At 36.8% G+C, this 21618-nt stretch overlaps 1 protein-coding gene across 6 annotated transcripts in view; it reads left to right on the forward strand.

Annotated features, from left to right (window-relative positions):
* The first annotated feature begins 4341 nt into the window (after positions 1 to 4341).
* The window catches only part of LOC145997160 (uncharacterized), a 62820-nt gene continuing 45543 nt past the window's right edge, over positions 4342 to 21618 (forward strand). For 2 of the 6 annotated variants that reach the window (XM_083133833.1, XM_083133838.1), the window contains exons 1-3: positions 4346 to 4431; positions 16968 to 17601; positions 20978 to 21493. In XM_083133833.1, coding sequence (XP_082989959.1) covers positions 17471 to 17601; positions 20978 to 21493 — 647 coding nt within the window. In that variant the 5' untranslated portion in view covers positions 4346 to 4431; positions 16968 to 17470. Of the gene's footprint in view, positions 4432 to 8326; positions 8442 to 16967; positions 17602 to 20977; positions 21494 to 21618 lie in introns of those variants that run through there. The other 4 variants (XM_083133836.1, XM_083133834.1, XM_083133837.1 and 1 more) reach the window with 4 other exon arrangements.

Genomic DNA, 21618 nt, shown 5'->3' on the forward strand with positions numbered 1-21618 from the left:
CTACACGTACTTTCCATCTTAAGTACTTATTTTTGCACTTCTGGTACAAATACTAACAATTTCCGAAAAGTTCCAGACATTTACAATGCAGAAAACATAGAGAATTGACGACTTTTTAAAATGACCATTCGGCATTTTCCTACTGCTTGGGATCCCGAAAAGTCGAGAAGTCTTTCCCGAAGTCGGAATCGGGACGGATATTTTCTTTCCCGATCCCGGTCCCGACTTTTCGAGATCACGCACACCTCTACTGCAGGGACAAAAGTTGGGGGTAATAGCCCCCTTTTTCCACCACTGCTGAAGTAGGTTAGGATTCATATTCATCTAAATTTCAAGAAACTAAATATTATAGAATTACTATCCTCGTCCTGGAAAAATCAGGGTGAAATATTTTCTGCCGCCTGAACAGTTTATATAGCAGAAAACAACCTGCAGTGTCATAATAGATTCTCCAGATCAATTTATCTTTTTAACGCAGTGGCGGCTCAAGGGGTAGAGCCGCCGTGCCATGGCAATACCCTCAGAAGAAACGCATACCTCGCCAAGTATTGTTAAATTAATACATTGATAGTTTACAGACAAGAAGATACGAATCTTGCAATCGGCCAAGCTGACGTGACGACCGCCCCAACCTCCCCACTGCATCGCCAGCTGTTTCGTTCGTACCCTCGCGAGGCAACAGTCCGTGCCGCCCAAGAGCTGGCCTAACCAAGTTGACACACGTGCAGAGGGTTGAAGACGTCTCACCGAGGAACATTTCCACCATGAGCCGAGAACAAAGTGGCAGGGGCAAGGTTAGCCCATAAGAAACCGTGCCCGTCTTGGCCTGGCACGGCGGGGGAACTTTACGAGAATAAACATCTTGGCCGAGTCTGCTGCCACGCACGTGTCAGCAGTAAGAATAAGCGTCAAATTTGCTGCTGCCACGTAATTCGTCTGCTAAGAGTATGTTACAAATCTTAAGAACTGATTAAGACGAGAGAAATGCAAATTTATGATTAGTGGGAATGAATGTACAGGCAATTTAGAATCTTTTTCTTTAGAAAGCATTTAGCGATATTATTTTAATGCTAACAGAACCTAACCTAACTACGAGAGCATTTAGGTTTATTATTAGAAGAATGCTGAGGGACCTAATCTTAAAACAATTTTGTGAAAGTAATCGCTACAACTTCACAGTATGTGTTCGAGACGTAGTTGCATACATAGCATGATGAAATCACGATAAAACAAAGACCGAGTCTACTGCCACGCGCATCTTTTTTGAGATTCAAGCAGAAAAAGAACGTGGCAGCAGACACTGCCAAACATCTTGGCCAGTGGCGAAACCGCAAGGGGAGGGGGTGGCATTCCCGAGGTTTTTTTTCGATTTCTTGATCACATTGGCACTACCCATCATAGTTGCCGCCGGCCGCCACTGTTTCCAAGTACAATTATGTTACCAAAAGTAAGCATCTGCGCTTCATTCAGTTATACAAACCAATGAATTGTATCGCAAGAGAAAAAAAAAATCACGTCATGATCAAAATCACGCATTGCGTATTTAGATATTAGTTACTAGCTTCCACCAGTCTCAAATTTATAGGACGGTATGAAACAAGGAGCTGAGAAGTTTCGAATTCTACAGTAAAGCACGGGTCTTTCTTGTCGCACGACAGTTTTGCTACCTTGTGCATACACAGCTAGCCTGCCTAGCCTAACAACGTAGGCACTTAGCCTAAAATTAAAAAGCCTTCTCCTTTGACGTCAGAACATAAGTTGCTCAAGTGTTGTGCGATAAGCAAAACCCGTAAAGCACGGATTAATTGACACTGATTCAATGAAAAGGCAGGGTTGCCAAAAAAAAAATATCACAGACTATAAAATATCAAGTACCAAAATGTGTTTTAAACACTTCTAAAAAAAACATGTTTAAAACACATTGTTTTAAACGTTTAAAACATTTGTTAAAAAAACAAAGCCGTGTGTTTTAAACGTTTAAAACAAAGTGTTTTAAACACTTTTGTTTTAAACATGCCAACACTGGCTGATGGAATGCTAAGACTCATGAATATTCCGCAGAGAGAGAGAGAGGTAGGTGGTGGAGGAGGGTTATACCATAGAATGTGGTTATACCAGGCTTGATGACATTGGGAAAGACATGAGGCTTCTTGAGCCCTTCATGCATTGGGAACTCCAACACGGGTGTCCCATCCGGTGCGGTTTTTGTCAAAGGGGAGGTAACTGAAAACTGGTTACAACAAAATACCAATGTTGCCACCCACACATAGGAACAAGTTTTCAGTTTTATGGTAGTGTTTGCCACTTTTGGCTAATTGCGAAGACGAGGATGAGTGATGATATGATAAAATTGATAAAGAGACAACCGTACCCAGGCCGAGATTCGACCCCAAAACGGCAGGACCCTGTGGCCGAGTGATTAGCACATCGCGCTGCGACGCCAAGGGTCCCGGGGTCGAATCCCGCTCGGGCTTTGTTGTTTGTGAATGTCCATTCATCAATTTCATGATTTCATCACCCATCCCCATCAAATTTGCCACAAGGCATCAAAACGCGAAGTAAAATAAACTAAATCAATCAATCGATCCCGAGACGGGATCCCTGATGTCATAGCGCTGTGCTAACTACTCAGCCACGGAGGTCGGCTTAGTAAACTGCTGTTGCAGACTTATACCTATGCTTGTACGTCGCAGTCTCTTAACTTATAAATAATGGGTGCGTTCCGAAAGTCTTAACGAAACGAACGCATTCAACGAAAATAACTGGGCTCGTGAATCTGGTGAAACCAGTTATTTTACAGACTTATGGGACACGGTAGGCGAAAGCGCAGGCGCAGCGTTTTGTTTAGAGAAAGTTTCCGCATGGCGTCAGCAGAAGGGATGTCCTTATGGCAAAAATAAACTCTTATTATGGCCACTGTTACTTATTTTAATCACATTCTAAGAACGGTCAAGGCATACTTATCTTGTGCATGTTGCCTTCATATCGCTATCTGTTAAAATTATAATACATTTTCCGAACTAGTGCAGTTTGAATCCATCAGCACGCACTTTGTCTGCAAGGAGCAGACGATTTTCACGGAACAAACCAGCATCCTGGCCCGTGCGTTTGGTGAATCTCGTTCTTGCACGAAACGCACGGAATGCGACTTTTGGGACAGCATAATGAAACTCACGAAACGCACGGAAGCACTTATGGAACGGCCAGTTACCATAACTCGTTTAACGCGTTAAACTCGTGCGACTTTCGGAACGGGCCCAATAGTTCATGTTTTATTTAAGCCATTTATGAGCGTAACTGCTACTACAATTGGTCTTGTGTCCCTTTATACTCAATCAATACTGTGACGGTAGAAATTTTCTTTCCCGATTTTATACCATATAATCCTCGAATGCAAAAGGCGATTTAATTAACATTTACATTGTCTGGAGTGACTGGGAAAAAAGTTGAAGGAAAAACCAGCGACTTGTCTGATACTGGGTCCCGGGTTCGAATCCCGGACTGGGCATGGGTGCTCTTTGTGAGTGTCTCTTCATCAATTTCACATATTTATGATTAGACAAATGTGGCAGATGCCAAGTAAAATAAACCAAATCAATCAATCAATCTGTCTAATACTGGTTGGTTACCTTCCGTGATTGAAAGTAAAGTTTTAATGCAAGGATATTTCGGGGGTTCAGGCATATAGCCCTTCTCCATTAATGCGAGTATGCTTTGAATGTGTTGTTAAAAAAAAGCTGTGGGCGTTCTTACATCCTCTAACTTTGTCTAATTTTAAATAAAAACAAGCTAAGGTGTTATCAGGTAGAGTAATTCAAAAATATATCCCCGAATGCGTAGTGAGTGAAGCTCTAGTCTTAGTTAACACAAAAATCACGAAATGTTTCCATAAACTTCTAAACGCCAAGTTCATAAATCCACGCACAGTCACAACCATTTATTTTAGAATATTTCTGAGAGATGAACAGAAAATCGAGGTCTGATTTTCTGTCACTTGCACCCCCTCTGTTTTGGCACTCGATCATCGCCACTGGTTGGGGGAAACTGTACCTTTACCTTAGGTGAATTAAAGGGGTGGGGTTGTCGTACCATTTGAAGTGCAAATTCATAATAATTTGTATTAACATAACATTATTATTTTTTGACATCTAAAATTAATAATTAACGTTCAAAAATGATAGTGGAAAGCTTTTCCCACTCAACCCCCCCCCAGAACGTTGATAATCCGCTATTATTAGTTCTTCTGATTTTTTAAGCAGATCTGATATTTCAGGGGACGATCTCCCGATTTTTGAAAATATGACATGGCAACGCTGATCGAATATTATATTCGATTATGCCTAATGTTTACAGATGTGGCGTGGGTGTGGGCCAGTAAACAGGGAATCTACATCAATGTCAATATTGTAAAAATTTTGACTCGTTGTGATTGTAAGTTGTGTTGTACTCTTTTTTGTTGAAATTGTAAATTTGGTACTACTTTACTATACCAGAGACACCTATCAATGATTTCTTTCGCAATTTTTTACATTGCTAACGTACTATTCTGCATTGCGGAACATTTCTTTAGGTGAAATAATGAATTTCTAACGAAAATAATGTTATTTCTTACATTAACGAGTACTTACTGTGGTAACACTTTACTATACCAGAGACGGATTTCTTCAAATTTACAGGAGAAAGTACTTACGCAAATCATTTTCTGTAGGGTTGTTGATGTTCGGGAAGGTAGTTTTGATCCATTTTAATGCGAATGCCTGTGGTTTTGTACGAAAATCTATTTCCGACGCGCTATTGCTGCTGCCGCCATTTGCTTTCTGCACGAGAGCACAATACGCTCCGTATTGTCCGTAAACTGAACGAAAGGAGTGCTAATGGAACCTAACCTAACAGGCCTAACCTAACCTAGTAGGCATACCTCGTCCCCGTGATGGTTCGTGGGGCTATCGTGAATGCACACTCCAAATCACCAAACACTGGCACAACGCGCGATGAACAGGTAAGCTATCGCAATATTGTGTGGAAATAAGGAAGAACAGTAAATACTCGTAAATGTAAGAAATATGCATTATTTTCGTTAGAAATTCATTATTTCACCTAAATAAATGTTCCCGAATGCAGAATAGTACATTAGCAAAGTAAAAAAGTTTGAAATAAATCATTGACAGGTGTCTCAGGTATAGTAAAGTAGTACGTAATACTTGTTACTTATGTGTAAGTACTTACGATTGGTCACGGTGTGTCTAGTTTATTCTAGTAGATCCATTTTTGTGGTAGACAATGTTTATAGATTGTTAAATACTCACCCGAACAAACTTATTGCATCCCAAGTTCCTTTTGTTTTATTGCGATTTCATCATGCTACGAATGCAATTTTTACATGTTTCGATTTCGATGTACGTCTGTTAATACATACTGCGGAGTTTTAACGATTACTTACGGTTTTGTTCAATATATGCTTTCGTGGTTAGGTTAGGCAGGTTAGGGTTGGTTCCCTTAGCATTAAAATAAAGTCCCTATGTGCATTCTACTAAGGTTCTGGTTTACTTCTACTTCTACATTCATTCCCACGCTTCTACGATATTTATTATGATGGAGAATATCTTGTCCATGAGAAGTGCGTAAGGTAATTTTCAAGTTCTTCTTCAACATAAATAACTTTTTTTCGAGTCCAAACAGTGCTCATTACTTTAAGGAAGGTTCAAATTTGGTATGACAATGATTTCTAAAATTCTACGATAATTAGTCTTTGTGCTAGGAGAAATCATAAAACAATCAGAACCGTTACCCATTTAGAAGTTCATGGAGGTATTTTCTTTCATCGTGCAAGCTATTTCACTGGGAAATGATGTATTTTTGAACAGATCTCTCCGACGCACAATTGTCGTTCCTTTCATTTCCTTGCACTACGTGAACCAAGTGTTGCGAATGTTTAATGACGTAAATCCCTCTCAGTGTTTCCATCCATGCCATTTTTAGCAAGAAGATGACAATTTTAAATATGTTTGCCTAACGTAACTGAACCTAACCTAACCTTGCCATGCATGGTTTGTGGGGCTATCCTTGAATGGTTTGTGGTGATTTTTCAGTTTCTGGAGCTATCCGTGCATGGTTCATGGGGCTATTCATGAACTGGAGCTATCCGTGAGTGGTTTGTGGTGATTTTTCAGTTGACAAGGTTGGAAACACTGCGTACACAATGATGATGTACCACGCTAGTTGAACTGTCTCGTCATATTGTGTCTTATGCAAATGAAAAAATGAAGGGAAATAATTACTCGTAATGTGAAAAATTCAAATTATTTTCGCGAAATAAAGCAAAATACCACCTTGAAGAATATTTCACAATGCAGAATAGGTAAATACGAATGTTAAAAGTGACTAAATGAAAGAGTGAGAGGTGTTGGGACCATATCGAAGTTTTACCAAAATTTCTGATATTTTTTCAAGATATTTCATTTCTAAATTCCTATTATAACTATGAATATATAAGGTACAATACACACAAACAGCTAGGGAATGCCTTAGCAACTTGGGAGATACATGCTGACCACCAAACTTGACCTGCCTAACCTATTTACATGCTTCATTATGCTATTAGTATGCTTACGTGGATAGGTTAGGCAGGTCAGCTTTGGTGCTGTTGGCATGTATCTCCCAAGTTGCTGAGACACATTTAACTCATTTATTTTCAAATAAAATTCATTTCTACTTACCTCATATCCATAGCGAAACATTTTTCAACTTTGGATCACTTGTTTTCCATGAAGAAAGCGTTATTTTTAACATTATAATTATTTATTGGCCGTTGCTAATTCGGTGGGCAAATCTTGACTCACGTTGTCTATCGTCAGCTGATGTGCAGTGTTTCCAAACTTATGAACTGATAAATGCCGCATAAACTATTCACAAAAGGTTTTTAAGTGAAAATTGATCCACAAACCATTCACGGAAGGTAAGGTTAAGTTAGGTTAGGCAAACATAGAAAATTGAATTGGAAAAAAAAACGCTCACACTTCATCTTGTAAACCTACCACGTGGTTGTTACACTAACATTTAATAACCAAAAAGTGATTGTTATTAATCCACAAACCATTCACGGAAGGTTAGGTTAGGTTCAGTTAGGTTAGGCAAACATAGAAAATTAAATTGGAAAAAAAAATCCCGCTCACACGTCATCTTATAAAACTACCGTGTGGTTGCTGTACTGACAGGAGGTTATGTAATCGAACGCATGGAACATTTGATTCAAGAAATGTGTCTCCAGCTTATCTAATCGTTACCCATACTGCTGCTGTTCCATCTTCCTGCAACCATACTTGGCTAAACAGCACATGATCCTCCAATTTAGAAATAACAACAGCATACAAAAAATATACGTATGTAGATTGAGCAAATATTGACAGACATTGCATCTCATATGATTCTACAGGGTGACTTCTCCAATTCTTCAAAGAAATGGAGCATCTTTATTCCAGAATGAAGAGTGCTGCCCTTGACCCTTTGTATCCCCTTGAGAAAGTGAAAATTTTTGCATGGTTTAAGGACTTTTCTCCATTGTTTTTAGCTAGCGAAAATTTATTATTTTGAAGTACTTCTGTTACATTAGGAGAACAACCCGAAGGCTTCATGTGAGTGAATTTAGCATCCAACTAGATATTCGACAAGAGCATTAGATGGGACATTGCCTACTGTTTGATTAATGATGGTTTATTTTGAAATAAAATAAATCAAACATGAAGGACTGAAAATAACTTATGAAACCAAAATGAAAGGGAAATCATCATTACAGGTGTTAGATTTATTAGTGTTTATAATCTTCATGACCAAGTTACCCTAGTCATTTGTATCTAAAGTTGTTACACTTCCCTCATGAGATTCTAATGAGCACAAAACATGACTCCTTAGACTGCACAGTGTGGAACATACAGAGAGATGTGGTTGAATTTTTATGAAATGGCTATTTTCTCATGTTACCCTTCCAGCTATGGGCAGGCACAATTATTGTTATTAATATTATTGTTTTTGTAAAAATTAATTTCCTCAAAAAATTACATTTCAGAATTTTTTGCAATCACTACTTTAATCCAAAGTGAATAGCTAGATTTAAGAATGTAGCACTACTACGATTCAAAAGTTTTAATAAGGAAATGGTTGAAAATTGTCCCTCTTGTTTGACTGATAGTTAACATAGTTAGGAAAATGGTTTTCAACAATTTTTGAACTTTCTTGAACTTAAGTCTGCATTTATTGGAAATATTTTGTCTTGGTCAGTTTGTAAATATTTCTTACAACATTACAAGTACTGTTATTCTTCTCTCTTAAGAAGAGATGCAAGTGGCAACGCTACCACTAGTCCCTGCAAGTTACATCAGAGTGATCGTATGCTGTGTTGGGTTGCATACATGCAGGTTAGATTTTCAGTGCTTATAGCACAGAAGGTAAGTGCTTTTGAGGTACTGCTCATAAGAAAAATTTACTTGCTTTTACCAGCACCCAACCCATGTTGAAGTTGTTTTAGGATACTCTGTGTGTGTGTTTGTGCACTGCACATTGGAAAAACATATGCCTTGAAATCTGTAAGCAACAATGTATTTAGGTGGTGTGTAGGGTGTCCATACCACCCTCCCCAAAAGACTTACTAACTAACTAATTCCCTAGCCTTCTTAAACCCAAAGGTTCATGGCTGCAGCAACACAGGCCTTCCATCTTTCCTTATCTTGAGCAAGTTCTATATACTCTTTTCTATCCCTACTGATTTCCCTTAGGTCCATCTCAACGTTGTCCCTCCACCTTCATCTTGGCCTTCCTACAGGTCTCTTACCATCAGGTTTCCCAACAAGAATCCTGTAAACTCCTCTTTCCTCTCCCATTCGTGCCACATGGCCTGCACACATAAGTCTTCTTGATTTAATTATTCTAATAATATCTGGACATGAATACAAATTATGTAGTTCTAAATTATGTAACCTTCTCCACTCACCTGTCTCCTCATCCCTTTTAGGTCCAAAGATTTTCCTAAGGATCTTATTTTCAAATACTCTCAATTTATGTTCCTCTTCCAATGTAAGGGACCAAGTTTCACATCCATATAATATTACAGGCAAAATTACGGTTTTGTATATTTTAACTTTTAGTTTCTTAGATATTAAATGAGAAGACAAAACTTTATGAAGAGAGAAGTAACATACATTTCCTGAATTAAGCCTACTTTTTATTTCCTCTTTAATATAATTTTCATTTGTTAATATTACTCCTAAGTATTTGAATTTGGAAACTGGTTCAAACGAGTTGTTATCAATAATTAGATTTTGATTATTACCTAACACTTGGTTTCGGCCTGTAAGCATATATTTAGTTTTCTCTTTGTTAACTTCCAAACCTATCTCTTTAGCAGTTTTGAAAAATATTTTAGCATTATTCTTAATTATATTCACATCATCCCCCAGTAACTCTACATCATCTGCATATGCTAACAACTGACTCACACCATTTAATTCTAGTCCTTCTTTAGTTTCTTTTACCTTCCTTACAGCATATTCTAAGGCAAAATTAAAGAGCAATGGAGATAATACATCTCCTTGTTTTAACCCATCATGAATTGTAAATTTGTCAGACATATTAATACCCACACGAATTTTATTTTCTGTTTCCCTGGTGCATATTTTTATCATACTAACAAGCTTCTTAGGTATTCCAAACTCTACTAATATATTATATAATTTATCTCTTTTGACCGAATCATATGCTTTTTTGAAATCAATGAATAGCTGATGGACATTTTGATTATATTCCCAGTTTTTTTCAAGTGTCTGTCTGATGTGAAAAATTTGATCTGTAGTTGATCTGTTACGTTTAAATCCACATTGATAATCACCTATAATTTCATTACCATATGGGGTTAGTCTTGTTAAAAGAATGTTAGATAATATTTTGTATGTTGTTGAGAGTAGAGAAATTCCACGGTAATTATTACAGTTCATTTTATCACCTTTTTTAAACACAGGAACAATTCTGGATTCTTTCCACTGTTGAGGGATTTCTTCTTTATTCCATATTAAACAAATTAATTTATGAATTTGATATATTAATGAATATCCACCATATTTAATTAACTCAGCTGGTATTAAATCAATGCCAGGTGCTTTGTTATTCTTTAGCCTTTTAATAGCATCTTTAACTTCAGTCAAGTTAGGTTCTGGAACTAAAGGTTCTGCTGTGTGGACTTCATTTACTTCTGATTTATCTCCTACATGAACATTTAAAAGCTCATTAAAGTAGTTCTTCCATCTATTTAGAATATCGCTTGGGTCAGCTAGAAAATCACCGTCTTTATCTTTTATCAAGTTTACTTTAGGTTGCCACCCCTTTCTAAACTCATTTACACCTTTATATAAATCTCTGATATTTTTATTTTTGCTGTTTGTTTCAATTTCGTTAATTTTGCTTTTCAAGTAATCTCTTTTTTTACTTCTAAACGTGCGGTTAACTTCTCGCTTTATTCTATTATAATTGTTTAGATTTGTATCATCAGAGTTATTTAACCACCTAAGTCTAGCCTGATTTCTTATTTCTATTAGATTATGACATTCATTATCAAACCATGGCTTACTTTTTCTCGGTTTATGGTATCCTATACTTTCTTTAGCTGCTGATTCTATTGCATTACGTATGTGCTCCCAATTCTTATTTACGTCTGTTTCATTTATATTTTCATCATCATTTAAATCCTGCAAAACATCGAATCTATTTGACAGTTTAATTTGGTAATCTTTCTTAATTCTTTCATCAGCAAACTTTCCTGTATCAAATTTTATAACTTTTAGATTTTGTTGCTGATGATTTATCACTGAGAGTCTTTCTCTTAATTTAGCAATTACTAAATAATGGTCACTGGCACAGTCAGCACCTCTATGTGTACGAACGTCAATTATACTAGTATGCCTTCTCTTATCAATGAGAATATGATCTATCTGATTATGAGTTTTACCATCTGGAGAAGACCAGGTATATTTATGGATATCTTTATGTTTAAAAGTGGTACTTTTCACAATTAAATTCTTTGAGGTTGCAAAAGTAATCAATCTTATACCATTACCATTACTTAATTCATGAAGACTTTCTTTACCAATCGTGGGTTTAAATGTCTCTTCTTTGCCAATCTGTGCATTACAGTCACCTAACAGAGAATTTTCATATCATACTGAGAAAATTTATCAAAGACCTGTTCTAACTCTGTATAAAAATCATCTTTAGTATTATCATCTTTATCTTCTATTGTTGCATGTATGTTTATTAAAATAATTTTACACCACCTACCCTGTAAAACTGCATATGATATCCTATCATTAATAAATTCTACTGTTTTAAGAGCCGATATAATTCTATTATTTATGAAAAAGCCTGTTTCAAAATTATGATTTTCAGTACCACCATAGAAAAAAGTATAATTTTTAGTTTCACAATTCCCTTCTCCTGGCCACCTAACTTCCTGGACAGCTACTACATCTAATTTATACTTAACTATCTCATTAACTGTACACTGAAATGCCCCAGGCCGGTAAAGGCTCAGAACATTCCAGGTGCCTAATTTAATATCCTTATTCCTAATGTAGATCTTATCCTTAGTCCAGAGACCTCCCAAAGTAGTCCCCACCCGGAGATCCGAACGGGGGACTATTTTACCTCCGGAATATTTTACCTTGGGAACATCCATGGCCTTATATTTCTGTTTCTTGACATTTTTTTTACAGTGCAGAGTTGTCAGCTCTACGCCTAACCCCTAATATCAATGGAGGAACTACTACACAAGACAAACACAAACACATTAGACAGCACAATTACTACACAAGACGAACACAAACACCAGTAGCGAAGCGTAGTCTTACGAAGAAGGCAAGCAATGTTTCAGTACAACAAAACATGTAGTACAACGACATGCCGAGGGGAAAGATTCAAGGTTTATAGCCTCATTTACCCAGTCGCTGGATTTGTCAAAATATCGTAATAAAGTGACTGTACTAAAAATAAACCATATGATCCGCAAACGTCACATTTACTTTTTTTAAAAAAAAACAGGTAACGTTATTCATATGATATTAAACGCTTTGCATATGCGAACTTTCCGCATACGACTAAAGGGAGACGGAATTTCTTACTTACTTATTAGTACCTTTATTTGTTTATTATTATTTAATATGGTCAAACGGTGACCAAACCGATTTAGATAAAAAAAAATGGGAATCATTTGTTTATTTTACGCTGCATGGTGTAATTTAGTATTTTTGGGCACCCTAAAAACCGCATTGGAGTAACTTAAACACTAAATAAAAAGTTAAACACAAACAATAAAAAATTCATTTCAAAGCAAAGAAACACATGCATAGACGATGTACTCACCACAATAAATTTCAAACTCTTGGTGTTGGTCGACCCCCTTCCACGATTTTCATTTTAACACTTATCTCTCTCGAGCTAAACGAAGCAATTTTCAATTGCTCAATAATACACCCGCACTTCACATCAACCGTTCCTAAATACGCGTTCATTCCGATAAATTCACAGCACAAAACACGAAGCAACAAACACTCACACTATCCCACGCGCTTTCCACAACTGCAAATACAAGCATCCACACAAGATCAATTTGAAAATCTCTGAAACAACAGAAAGTGATACCAACCTATTTCCTTAATTTTATCCGTCACAAAGGAAAGATATATCAGTTTGGAGATAAAAATTACGCGGAGGAAACAGAATCATTTCAGCAGAACGTTTGTTTGTTTGTTTGAGTTGCTGTTTTAAGTCCACTTTATGCACAGTAAGGCTAATCGGGACTGGACCTACAGTTTAAAGTGGGATCCGAACCACTTGTGCCTCCACCGGGTATCGAACCCGGGACCCCTTGATTACAAGGCAAAGACGCTACCACTGCGCCATGGGGGAGGCCCTCAGCAGAACGAGTATGTACATTAATATTTAAGTAATAGAGTGTCATTCAATGGCGTGCCCGGGGTGAAGGGGGGGGATGGTAGACATAACCCCCTTTTGGCCCAGTATATCTAAGAAAAAACGTCAAAGGAAGGAAAAGATGACAAAATGGGGACCGTAAAAAGACCCTGGGAACACCACTTGCGTCATAATAATAGAACTTAAAACATATTCGTGCCTCCCCGATGGCGCAGTGGTAGTGTCGTCGCCTTGTAATCAATGGGTTCCGGGTTCGATACCCTGTGGAGGCACAAGTGTTTCAGATCCCATTTTAAACTGTAGGTCCAGTCCCGATTAGCCTTACTGTGCATAAAGTGGACTTAAAACAACAAATCAATCAATCAATCATTAAAACATATTCTTTTGCTCATAATATGCAGAATGTATACGATTTAATTCTATGCCATGTACAAATATCAGTAGATAGTTCTTTCTCAGATAGCTTTATTTTCACCCCAAGTTTTATTCAAAAGCAGTCAATTTATTGATTGTAAAATTTGTGAAAGAGCTCACTTGAATTACTGCGTAAATAATTTGGCAGTTGCAAACACTGGTAGAGGTCAACACTTCTGGCGTAATTTGAGCTGGACCGACCAGGAAGCAGGGTGCGGGACCAAGGTCCGTCCAATCTTCCCTCCCTCCCTGAGAAAACTCTTCACGGGGGTGCAGAAATTCCACTGCCCCAACTCCCAATGTCAACTTTTTTTACGCGTTTTACATTTCGCGAAATCTAAAATAATTTGTAATATAATATGATATATATGGAATTTAAAACAGTGATAATTTCTTTTAGTTATTTTATGACTAACAATTATTATTATATTTGCGATCTTGTTTACGTGTTCATGAAGACAAATATTCGTTGCTAGTTTTTTGCTGGCAACGTACCCATAGATGAATCCTTCTGCTTTCGGTTGAACTCGGCTATTTTCGGGAATCACGCAAGCTCGGAAAGCACAGCTTTTTGTAGAAGCTTTGTGGACGGGTTGCACCAAAATTTCACGCTTCGCCATGTGACTCCTTCGGAGGCCTTATTTTCCCGCAGAACGGCTGCAAGCATTGAGGCTGGTGCTTGCTACAGAGCTGCTGGGGGAGTTTGCGGCCGCATTTTTTCGCGAAATCGAGTGCGATGGAAACTAAATACGGTTAGAACATTAAGTACATTAAATTATATTTGAATTATGCAAGCAGTGCTTGCATTGCTTGTACTATATCTTCGCCTCTGACAAACACATTAGACAGCACAACTACTACACAAGACACACACAAACACATCACAACTATAACACAATATAAACACAAACACACCACAACTACTGCACAATATAAATATAAACAAACTACACACCACAACTACTACGCACGACAAACAAACAAATTAAACAGCACAACTACTGCACAAGACAAAACAAACATACTAGACAGCACAACTACTACGCAAGACAAAACAAACATACTAGACAGCACAACTACAACACAAGACACATACATACACATCACCGATACTACACAAGACAAACAGAAATACATTAGGTAGCATAACTACTACATAAGATAAACACAAACACACTAGACAGCACACCTACTACACAAGACAAACTCACACACTACACAACACAACTACTGCACAAGACACACCAACACATAACAACCACTGCACAAGGAAATAACAAACGCACAACTACTACTACACAAGATTATGAAAAAAAAACGTATGAATGAAAGAATGAAAAAAGGAAAAAAACACATGTTGAAAATAGAGATGGAAAAAAAAACGAAACACTTAAACACTAGGATGGGTGAAAATTCAGGCAGTGATATTTTATAAGAGTTGCCACATAACCACTCCTTTTGAAAATCCTGGGCACGCCACTGTATAGAAGTATTTTGTCTATGCACATGTGTTTGTCCCGCTACTGAGAAATAGTAGTCTCAACTGTTTTAATGTTCAAAATTCCAAATTGGGACTTAGATTGGCAGATACCCAAAAGACTTACCAAGTACTAAAATTAAATGATGAAAATATGCTTCTTTAGTATTTGTTGTATATCTGATGGTTATTAATTTCATCTTAGCTTATTGGAAGGCAAGGATTATGTTGGGATCATATGGCTTTGAAAGGGCAGTACCAAAGATTTATGCTTGCAACTACTATTTATGAAAATATGAATAAAATATTAATCAGGATCTTTGCTTTTTGGCAACTGGATCTAAAATCCTTCTTTGTTATTCAATAAATATCCAATTCTTCATCTATTTTGTATGAATTTCTTTGCCATGATACTTATTTTATGCAAATTATGCCGATAACTACAGACAAGCTAGGTAATGAATATGTTCTGTTACATCTCTATTCTTATATTATATTTTAACATATTCATATAATGTAATATTAATGAATTTATATACAAGGTGCGGCAGAATTCATTAGGCAATTTGAAATTAGCGCCATTCATGTCGGCCGATAAATAGCATGCTGTTTCACTCGTTATTTAGTGAAGCAGCTGAAAGCCTTCAGTAGACATGAAGGTCTGGTCAAGTGAGCACCGCGTGGATGCTGTGACTCGGCTACTACAATGCAACGTGACTTCCAGCGTAAGTTTAATATCAGAAGAAATGGGAAGGTTCGAACATGCCAGACAATTTTAACTTGGGTGAAGACCTTCAGAACCACCACATGTGCTAACAGTAAGAAGCGCCCCAGCCATCCACGTGCTGTACGTACACCTGAAAATGTGGAGAGAGGTTGTGTTGCGTAGTCCGTGACGTTCAGTTCTTCAACATTCAGTGGCTCTGGACATCTCGGATAGAAGTGTGCAGTGAATGTTACGCATGGACTTGCATTTGCATCCATATAAAATTCAAATGGTGCATGAGCTACGTTCTTAAGATTTCAATGGTCGGATAGACTTGTGTAAGGGTACTAGAAATGATTAATGAGCAACCACGATTTCTGCGGAACTTCATCACATCCAATGAGCCTCATTTCCATCTCAGTGGGTATGTTAACAAACAGAACTTCCGGTACTGGGCAGATGAAAACTCATGCTTGCTGCATCAGTCACCATTACACAGCCAGAAAGTGACTGTTTTATGTGGAGTGAGTCAGTTTGGCATTCTTGGGCCTTCCTTTTTTGAGTGGGCAGTTACGGTAACGTCTGCTTGGCGTGTGTGCATGCTGAATAATTTCTTGCTCCCAGAACTCTTATGATGCCGTATTCGTAACCATCACGTATGGTTCCAACAAGATGGTGCCACACCACGTGTCTCAATGGAGACTGTACATGAAATGTTTCTAGGGAGAGTCATGTCACATAATGGTGACTGCACATGGCCTTCATGCTCACCAGGCTTACCTCCATGCAATTTTTTTGTTGTCGGGATATTTGAAACAAAAGGTGTATGTGAATCGACCCCACACTACCAAAGAGCTGATGGAATCCATGGGAGCTGAAATTCAGGAGATTCCACTGGAGATGCTGCGCAATGGATCTATTATGCAGCATGCAGAGATATGTTTGTAGAAAAATGGAGCTCATCTCACTGACATTATTTTCAAATCATAAACACCACATGAAATGCTTTTGTATGTACCTTTCAGCAATATAAATAAGTGTTTGATCATCAGTTTATATTACAATACATAGTTTTGGAATTTCAAACTGTGTAATGAATTCTGCTGGACCTTGTATTTTAATTAGTATTTAATTCACTATACTTATAATTATTTTAATTTGAACATTATTTTTCCTTGAGACACCTTGTTTTGGACACCCTCAAAAATATATTTCTAGTATGTGACTGCCTGTCAGGGTAACACACACTGATTAACTGAAAGGAAACCACTAACGTAGCATATGAGCCTGTATTGTATAATTAGTTTTAAATGCAATTTAAATTTGAGATTGAACTGAATGTGAATGTATTACACAAGGTGAAGAAATTAGTTTAATGGAGTCTTTCTTTATTCTTTACAGATATTTGCATGCACTGAAGATATAACTACATGACATCCATGAAACATGATGGATGCATTAACCAGTGAAGTAAATATTGGTTCACCCTCTGGCGAGGTTTTAAATTTTTTTTCTCTGCATTACTTGTCGAATTCCAGCGGTTCTTTTTTGATTGCATTGTTCGTCTGTTCCAGTTTTATCTCCGCATTTGATCGAAGAGCAGTATTCTCATTCTTTACTTCCTCCAGTTGGCTTTTTAAAGACGCATTCTCTAATTTCAGAGCGCTTTCATTTTCTTGCAACTGAAGCATAGTGGCTCTAGATTGCTGTTACTTGTTCCTCATATCAACTAATGTTGCTCCCTGAAGCGCTCTACAAAAGAGTTGAGCATAGGAATGATCTTCAACATCAATACTTGCGTCTCCATTACTACATCCATTAGCCGAAGGAGTCTTTCTTCCATTGTCCCAATCATAACAGGACTTGCAGGACTGAAGATATAACTGACAATTGTCAGAACAGAAATGGATAATTACCAGAAGCTTAAAGAGGTGGAAGTATTGGAGACAATTGAGAGTTTAAAGATGGAGCCACAAACAGAGTTTTCTGAATTGTCAGAATCAAGTCTAAATGAAGCTCTTCATTCAAATATAAGGTGAGTTACACTATGCTAAATGTTGTGACATGCTCTTTGATCAGTTCGATGATACCCACAGAGACCATCAACACACATTGAAAATTGTGGTCATAGAAAAACTTAGCAAATATTTCTTCACACTGAATGTTCTTGCAGAAAATCATTTTCTTGTTTAATGTTTTAAAAATATCTACATAAATAAAGTCAATACCAAATGCAAGTTCATGTCTGTATCACTTTTTGTGCAAAAGTTCTGTATGTTCAAAGTCTCGGTTGAGTGACTTCTCTAAAACCCTGAAGCTATCAATTTGTTTTTGTTGTTCGTGCATGCTCCTACACAGCGACATAGTGGTAACACTTTTATCTTGTAATCAAGGAGTACAGCTGGCAGCCGACGAGAAGAGTGCTGGCAGAAGAGGTGTGACGTACTGCCAGGCGACTCCACTCTTTCGCATGGGGGAGGTACTCTTCCACCAGAACTCTTCTCGTCAGCTTGACAATGACCCGCCAAGAAGAAAACAAGACTTCCTTCTCCCCGACCACCCCCAACCACCCCTAAATTCTGCTAATGAACCTGACCCTCCCTTTCCCTCTGTGCCCCGTCACCCTTCATTCAGCGATCTTCTCGTCGGCTGCCAGCTGTACCAGGTTTGATACTTAGTGGAGATATATTGCATAATGATTTGGATCCCGTTTTGAAACCGTAGGCCTAGTCCTGATTAGCCTCTCAAGAGTGTAAAATGAACGTAAAACAAACTTTCACACATTTGTGCCATTGATGTCATAAAAAATGAAGCAACTGTAAACTTGTAATTGTTTCAGTATAATTAAAAACTTACTATTCATAATACTTATGCAGAACTACCTGTGTAATAGCCCATTCAATACTTAGGATCATTGTGCTACTACAAGGTAGATTTAGAGCCCAAAGTATTGTTGGAAAATGGCTGGATTTTTGATTGACTATTTTACATGTGAAGTATGAGCCTTTCTTAACAGCATAACGTAATGTTGCCTGCCACCTTGTAATCTAGTGATTCCAGGTTGAATCCCCAATGGAGTTACAGAGGTTCAGGTCTCACCTTAAGCGGCAGATTCAATCCTCATTAGCATATCTGAGCATAAAGTTGACTTAAATAAAGAAAATTTTACTGACAGTAAAAGGTTTGTTGCCAATCTCTCAGTTTCTGCCTCAGTTATACTAGGGCAGTGTTTCTCAACTGCCAGGCTATTTCCCAGTACCAGGCTGTGAGAGTTCATTAGATCCAATGATAGCCAACTATTTTAAACCCAATTTTAGATTTGTCAATGAGCTTAGAATTGCACAATATTCCATAATTTATTTATTAATATATAATTTCAAGAGTGCATTTTATTGTGTAAAGTGCAAGAAAATAGAGAGGGGGTATTTTTTTTTAAGCTGGCCGTCAACTTTAGAATGAATTTACTGTGCTCTGTTCTCACAGCGGTTTGTAAGCACTACACATGGCTTGCTCATTAAATAGGTTTAGCGGCTATCACATCAAATTATACATGATACACTTGAAAGACAGAATATAATTTTTCTATGCTAAATAGAAATATAAAGGGGATTGATACTAGATTTTTGATTCTTATTTCAAAATATATATACAAAACTAAGTTATGTGTGTCTGATGTGAATAGACTAATGTAAATATATTTAATAATATGCTAAAATATAAAGACAACACTTGGAAAACTATGTCCATTCAAAAAACTTGGCATTCTTGCAACAACAGCTTATGAATTCGATTTTGAAAGTTGTATTCGAAATTTAGATATGTGTGTCTATTTTAGAGTACAGAGAAAAAATGGGTCATCCCAAGTCAAATCAACCATGGTCTGAACTTGACATCTCAGAAATTGATAATTTTTTGGTGCAGTGGTAGTACCAGTTAAATTGATGAAAACGGCCAAATTTCAGATTTTTTCGACTCGTAGTTTTTGAGTTATTGACTTTCAAAAATCCCAAAATTTGACAATATTTCAAAATCTTTGAACAGCTGTAGATCAAAAACTATTTGGCCTAGAGAGCTCAAATTTGTGTCATTGTCTTCTGCTTTTAATGAGCTTTAATTTGAAATGCAACATGGCTGTGGTATTTGAATTTTGTATTTTTTAAAAGACTTGAAAAAAGTTTTTTTTAATCTCAACAATACTATTTTTGATTATTTTTTTTAAAAAATGACTATTTGTGTGCAAAATTTCATAATGGGACGGCAAGAGTTTCCTATGGAAAATAATATTTTTTTTGTATTGTAATGTGTGCAAAATTTGCTAGATTTGTTGACTTCCATGTTAAAACAACAACAATATGCTGAGTGGTTGATGTTGAAGTCTTCATATTAGTCTATTTTATAAATATTCGACTGCAAATAACATGGATACCTAAAATTTATCACTTTTTATATCAGGTATGCAAATTGAAAAATGTTCGAGGCGAAGTAAATAAATAAGAGGAATTTTATTCTAAACTTCATGGAGATTTATGCATAACAAATATATGTGTTTCTACACTCAAAAAGGTTCCTTAGCAACACACAATAAAGGTGTCGTGACAATAGAGCAGTATGCGCTGGCACAGTTGCTGGTACAACCTGGCTGCTACTCTGTTGACTAGCACCATAGAAGAGCAATGAAGTGTTATTCATTTTTTGTGGTCATAGGGAGTGAAACCTTCTGAAATCTATGATGCTGATAGATCTGCTGTTTCACTGCCTCAGTTGCCACGCAAAGTGGCCTCCCACTCGGGTGTCGCTGACATTTCATCTTCAAATCTTTCCACCCATTCACACACGAATTACAGTGGTATTTTTAAGAGTTTCAAAAAAAAAAAAAAAAATCTTGAAATAATTACAATATTCAAATACCGGTCATGTTGCATTTCAAATTAAAGCTCATTAAAAGCAGAAGAGAATGACACCAATTTGAGCTCTCTAGGTCAATTTTTTTTATCTAGAGCCTTTTAAAGATTTCAAAATGTCATAAAATTTTGGATTTTTTTTTTTTTTTTTGGAAGTCGAAAAAATCTGAAATTTGGCAGTTTTTGTCCTCTTGATAGGTATACTGTATAAACAAAAAATCGAAAAAATCTGAATCCTAAAGGTTCCAAAATAATTTTTAATGGTTAATTTGACTTGCAGTGACCCAAATATAAGCTATATTTGTTACTTATATACAACAATAATCTACCTTGCAATTCACCAGTATATCTTAGTTCTTCTTTTCATATTACTTAACCTTATTTTATTGACAGCACACTTTGATGACAATATACTTTCAGTAAATTTGAGAGTAAAATTTGTCTTTTTGTTTTATTGATAACTATTATTTTCAATGTTCATATTATCATGCCTGATCATTTCAGTGACAGTATTTCATTTTGCAGCACAGAATTGGAATGTGAGAAGGAAGTCTATTTCACCACATCACATAAAAATCATGTTGAAGAATACAACTTCAAATCAGATCTCCCGAATCCCACGTCTTCCATAAAAGCAGAAGACACAAACTATGAGAAGACATCAATGCACAAATATGGCATACATATAATGGATGACATTTGTGAGAATGAATTGGATAAAGTTGATCCTTTGATGTTACCAGATACAAAACCCGATTCAATTGGAAATGTAAATATGGTGGAGCAATTATTTGTCTGCAAGTCAGAAGCTGATGAAAAGGATAATACATTCAATTGTGAAGACAGTAAGTTTGACATAGCAGAAGATAACGGAAGTTCATTTGTTGAAAGTGCATGTGTAAAGGAGGAAATTGTGGAATATAATGATGAAGAAATCCAAACTATTAAAACAGAAGAAAGAAATGAGGTAAATCTGACAGATATGGATTTAAACTACCCAGTAAAGGATGAAGATGCTGATTCCAGGTAATTCATAATATCTTTATTACAATGTACTCTATTACTGTTAATAGTACTTTCTGCAATGTCATTAAAAGGGTTCTTCCAGAATTGTCTGGCACATTTAAGTTAAAATTAGGGCTCAGCATTTG

This window comes from Lepisma saccharinum, chromosome 13 (assembly GCF_977018435.1).
Source record: "Lepisma saccharinum chromosome 13, izLepSacc3.1, whole genome shotgun sequence".
In the NCBI taxonomy this organism is placed as follows: Eukaryota; Metazoa; Arthropoda; class Insecta; order Zygentoma; family Lepismatidae; genus Lepisma; species Lepisma saccharinum.